This window comes from Anarrhichthys ocellatus, unplaced genomic scaffold, assembly GCF_004355925.1.
Source record: "Anarrhichthys ocellatus isolate YVR2014 unplaced genomic scaffold, GSC_Weel_1.0 scaffold24, whole genome shotgun sequence".
In the NCBI taxonomy this organism is placed as follows: Eukaryota; Metazoa; Chordata; class Actinopteri; order Perciformes; family Anarhichadidae; genus Anarrhichthys; species Anarrhichthys ocellatus.
In genome coordinates, this window is record NW_022280054.1 from 4,491,108 (window position 1) to 4,496,910 (window position 5,803).

General features: G+C 40.3%; 1 protein-coding gene across 3 annotated transcripts in view; it reads right to left on the reverse strand.

The window, feature by feature from the left end:
- Positions 1–5,803, reverse strand: part of fchsd2 (FCH and double SH3 domains 2) — a 48,386-nt gene that overhangs the window by 10,406 nt on the left and 32,177 nt on the right. For all 3 annotated transcript variants that reach the window (XM_031861254.1, XM_031861256.1, XM_031861255.1), the window contains 3 exons: positions 5,354–5,470; positions 5,163–5,267; positions 57–146 (listed from right to left, as the gene is read on the reverse strand). In XM_031861254.1, coding sequence (XP_031717114.1) covers positions 57–146; positions 5,163–5,267; positions 5,354–5,470 — 312 coding nt within the window. The remainder of the gene's footprint in view (positions 1–56; positions 147–5,162; positions 5,268–5,353; positions 5,471–5,803) is intronic.

Below are 5,803 nucleotides of genomic sequence, written 5' to 3' on the forward strand. Positions count from 1 at the left end.
CACACACACACACACACACACACACACACACACACACACACACACACTAAACATACCTGGTTCATGGCGCTCTTCAGCCAGGTATCCACAGCAACTCCCACTTGCCGTAGCAGGTCCAACCGAGCCTCGGCTTTTAACTTTATTGTCTTTGAAGAGAGAAAGGATTAGGTATGTTAAGAACATTAAATATATCGCTGGCCTGCAAAGTTTGTTCTTTTTTTTGCATTAGTCTTAAAAAGAACATCGTACTTATTTTGGAACAACTCGGGTCCCATTTCATTTTGAACAAGGGCCCTTTTGGAAACATGTCTGATTGCCGTTATTACCGTTACAGTTAGCCTGCTGAGTCATGCCATCATGACTGAAAGGAATGACGGTGAACACAACCATGAAAATACGAGCTTGTAAAGAGAAAAAGAAAATCAAGTTAGGGGTAAAAGCCTAAAATGTTTCACCGTCGGTACCAGCTGGTAGAGCAATATATAGATATCGTGATGTTAGACTAGATAAGTCTTGTTTTTTCCTGGTTTTAAAGGCTGCATTACAGTTACTAACCAGACTGTTCCATCGGTTCTGTTATTTGCCTTTATTTACGTCACTATATCCACATTGCTGATAATTATCAAAAATATCATTCTGTAAATATTTTGTGAAATATGGTCAACTCGACAATGTTGTCGCAGTATTGAGGTAATATTCCTGCTTTATATTCAGTCAGTAGTGGCAACCTCTATCTTTTTGTAGCCGTGATGCTGAAACAAAACATACACAAGGCAATAAACATAATGAGCTATTAGCAAACATCACTGTATACAGTAAGCACTGAGATGAGAGCCATTTCTCATCTTTAATTGGTTGTTGACTTATGATCTCTAGTCATGATACACCTCGATGCACGTAGTATTTAAGTTTAACGTCCAAGTCACCTTCAAATCATTTTGATTTTACCTTTCAGCTGTATTACATCACATGCTGCATAGTTCAGTGACAGAGGGAGGATGTGAACTGGATTTGCTCTCCAAAATGTTTTTATGTAGTCTCTTGAATGGCAGATCATCAAAACTTGTACTTTCTTTTAACGAGCTGAGAACACTGGATATGTGTTGTGTGTTCTTTCCTAATGAGACAATACGATCAGGCGATAACCACCAGCAGGGAAACCCCTGAGATTTACTCCGTCTTGCCTCCTCAACTCTCTTTCATCTCTGATCCCTTCTTTTTTTTTTCCTGCCGTCTGTCACCGTTTTCATCAATTTCCTCTTTCATTACGCTCGTCTTTCCTTTCTCACCGATGCCGACGGAGCAGATTGATAGCCGATAGCTCCCACCCACAGAGACGTGCAGTCGGACGGACAGAAACACACCGTCAAGACAGATTTCCCCGGCTTTGATCGACCTGAGCCCCCTTAAGTGCCTCCATTCCTTCTTCCCATTAGCAGCGACCCAATAAATGATAAAGGTTGCGGTTGGAACATAAACATCCCAGACTAAAGAGGAGAAAAGTTACAACAATGGCCAATACATGTTCAGCCATCTGTGAAGCATAAGCAGCCAGCGAGAGTACAGATCACTGGTGCATAGACAACCTCAGACAGACAGACAGACAGACAGACAGCAGACAGTCCGGCTGGGCAGCCTAATCAATAAAACAGACAGAAAGTTAGACAGAAATATAGACAGATAGACAGGCAGAGAGATCCTGCAGCAGAAAACCTCAGCTGCCTGCTCATAACTCATATTTAAGTACTCTAAATGAAGGGACCACCTTTTGTTTTTATTATTCGAATGTGATCCCGCCCTTATGATCGCGTCTAAGCTCTATTTACCGAAGGCATCGCATGCCAATGCAGATTAAATTGTGCCGAGATTATGAGTGGATAGTTCCAATCAAGTTTCCAATCCTTCTTAGTTTTGTCTGCTTGTGCTGGAAATCTTCGTCTCTATCCCGACGCATCTTCAGTCTGAAGTATTTCGACGGCACGTGTTAATGAGGCCAGTTGGAGGCAGTTTGAGAAAAGCCTTCGACGGCTCATTAGTATGGAGACAGCCTCAGTCTCTCATCCTTTAAGAGGCCAATAATCAGCTTCTGCTGCATTTCAAAGTATGCTGCAAGAGAGGAAAGACAAAAACAAAGACACTGTGTATAAACCCTAGTAAGCTGTCTGTTTATGTAGAAAGCTTCAATAGGTTTGTCCGTGAGAAGAATACACTTTGAAGAAAATGACTAAAAGTGATTCTCGATGGTCCATGCACTTCAAATATCACACTCTTTGAGTTAGAATTCATATTTTTTACCTCAAGAATATATCTTATGTATCACTACATCCTAATGCTTTTTAATTTCCTTTAACCTCTGAAGCATGTTCTTCTATTAATATAGAAAGCTGCACTCGAGTGCACACAGCTGGCCTCAGACACACTGTCATAATATATCATTTATAAAAGAATTTAAAATACATTTAATTTCATATTCTGAAAATGTTCACTTGACTTTTATCACAGCATCTGTCACTAAATGATGCCGGTACATTTTGTACATTGCTGTAATTTCAGACAAATGCATGCGCAGCCTTTAGGTTCAGCGTCTTTTATCAAGCACTCAGCCAGAAGCTATGAAGTCAGACGTTTGTAGAGCGCATAGAACACATAACTCGACTCTTTCTTTCAGTGTTTATTGATCCCGTTCAACAGAGGCGAGAAGAGGAGGATCCTTTTAAAGATTGAGGTGCTGTACGGTTGAACACTGCAGATTAGATCCAAAGGCATAAAACATTTACAGTTTATTACCCGTTTAGGCTTTGTGCTCCTTTTTCCTTTCAGGTGCTCGTTAAGTACGACAGGGGAGCCACTTCAATTTGAGGTAAAAGGTACTTCTGTCTTCTGTGGCCATATTACAAGAATTCAAATTCCAACTTACTCTTCCCCTCTAATGATCCGTGTCTACTTCTGTCCATGAAGGCAACATATTCTCAATATAACCATGTCTAATAAATAGGTCTTCCTGCATCGTATTGTCCCTAAAATAGTTGGACATGCAGTAAATTACCACAATTTGTAGCACAGACAGGCCATTGACTATAAACATTGATTTTTAAACGCAGTTGGCCTGCAAAGTCTTTAAGATGTTGTCGCAAGCAAATTAGGTAATTCATGAAAAATCAGTTAATGAGGACGGGTATCGAGGAAACTAAGCTGTCAGTCTTACTGACGGGAGTATAGATGACTGATTCACAAATTCAATGCATCGCTCCATCCTAAATATAGGCCGTTGCATCATTTTCTTGCAAACAAGATGGTGAAATGGCCTCAGCAACACGTTTGATGGGATGAAGGTGAGACTTCGACAGGAAAGAATGACGCAGTCAGTATCCAGATAATGCTCTAATCAAACCTAGATCATCTCTTTTGTACCGCTTTCAAGAGCTCCGTGATGAAGCCTTTTGTACCAAAATGAGCTCATACAATATGCATCGTCTTACTCGAGGTAATGTTGGCCTGGAAGAGCAAAGAAGGGAGACAGTGACAGAGAGGGAGAGAGAAAGAGAAGACGTGGGAGGAAAAAGGCGTTTGGTCTTTGTGATGGAAAGACTCACAAGATCACGAGCTACTGATGGTGCAAGGTCGACTAAAATAACTAACAAAAGCGAGTATATATATATTAATAAGAGCAGTAAAAGAAACTTTTTTTTGCCTATAATTGGCAAAAAAAAAAACACCTTAGGGGATAAACAAATAAATAAAATTAAATACTTATGACACGTGGTAACATAAGTGAAATGTTTTCTGAGCAAACATGACAGCAGAGGGTGCCAGATATGTGGAATCCTGACCGGAGAGCTGCAAAGTGAAGTGAGAGAATGAAATTGAAAAACACAGAGATGAAAAGCCAAACGATACAGAGGGACTTAGAGGAAAATGAACAGAGACAGAAGAGAGCGGAGAGTGGAAGACGGATGATGCAGTGATTTCCTTTCCTACTGTGACAGGTTGAATCTGTGAGAACCGATACATCTATAATAAAGCTCCCGTTAAGTGAAAAAGCTGACAGGTGTGGAAGAGAGAGAGGGAGAGTGTGAACACAAGATGAGACGAGGGAAAGACTTGTGAAATGCAAGAGAAATGTAATCATAGCATCTCATCATATAAAGCTCATTCAAACACATACCATAGGTTAGATTTCTATATGTGTATTAACATCTGATCTGTGAGCTGTCATAGTGAGTTACAAATACAGTTGTGTAGAAGTGCGTTTAAACCTCTACAACTGAACAGAGTGCAGCAAAACCAGTGGATTGCTGAGCTTTGTGGATAACGGTAAAAAAAAAAAACCGTAAATGTTTCGACACCTCCTACGATGTGAAAGGTGTACTGCTCGATTCTGGGCCGTCTTAGTTCATTGCACTCTAACCACGTCTGCTGTACCGACTTCCACTGTTAGCTGTTTACTAAACACTGTTTACTAAATAATTTGTCATTCAGTCCAAACACTTGGTGGAGGAAATATGGGACGGGGCTGCCTTTCATGTCCCTGAAAACAGAGGGCTGCTTTGCTCGGCTAATGTTACGGCAGGAAGTGAGTCTACGACGATATGCAGCATTTACGACTTTTGCCTCAAATTTTATGGCGTTCATTTTAAGAAAAAAAAAAATTTGACATTTACTAAAACGACACTCCCCTTTTTTCCCTTGAACACACCATTCTGTTTAGTGTGACCAGCTCCGCCATAGTAACTAATCACAAAAAAAAAAAAATATATATATATATATATATCTATATCTATATCTATCTATATCTATATCTATCTATATCTATATCTATCTATCTCTATCTATCTATCTATCTATATATATCTATATCTATATCTATCTATCTATATCTATATCTATATATATATATATATATATATATATATATATATATATATTCATGTTTGTTTACTGAAGGTTTGTTGAAGAGGAATTGTACTTGTTCAGAAGAGAGGAAACATCTCTCCATTCACTCTCCATGGAGCACACAGACAAAACCCATAAGAACATGCAAACTTCACACAGAAAGGGTTTAAATGAAGCCACTGAGGCAACTTTTGCAAAGGGAACATAACCTATTATTTATTCTCTGCGTAATCAAAGACAAACGTCGACATTGTGAGTCACACACACACCTCAGCTTTGCGTATGTTTTCTTTGGTGTCTTCTATCTTCAACTCCAGGTCCAGTCTGCCCTGCTCTGTAGAGGGCAAGCCATGGCTCTCACACTCCTCCAGACACTGTAAACCACATAAACACAGAACTCGATTAGGATTTCTAAAACGGGTCCGTGTGATGAATGTGAGCACGCGCGTGTCCGTCTTACTCTCTTGTAATGTATGATGTTCTTGTGTTCTCGGGCCACCCTGGTGGCCCATTTCCTGGCCTCCTTGTTCAGACTATGCTCCTCCGTCGTCCCCGTATCCGACTCCAGCTGACGACTCTAATACAGACAAACACACACATGCATACGTACCAGACAGGCATGGGTACAAACACACACGTACCCATCCCCACACACACACACACACACACACACACATACACAAGTGCACACATAAGTACACTGTCAGCGGTAACGGCACAAGGTGTGCGATGTGCTGTTAATTTAGCTGAAGAAGGTGTGAGAGAAAGATTGTTTCCTTCTCACATAATTAAAACAGCATGTGTTGCAAAGCTCTATTGTTATTCTCTTGGAGCGAAATAACTGCTATTAAAACCACATGTGAAAGTGTGTGTGTGTGTGTGTGTGTGTGTGTGTGTGTGTGTGTGTGTG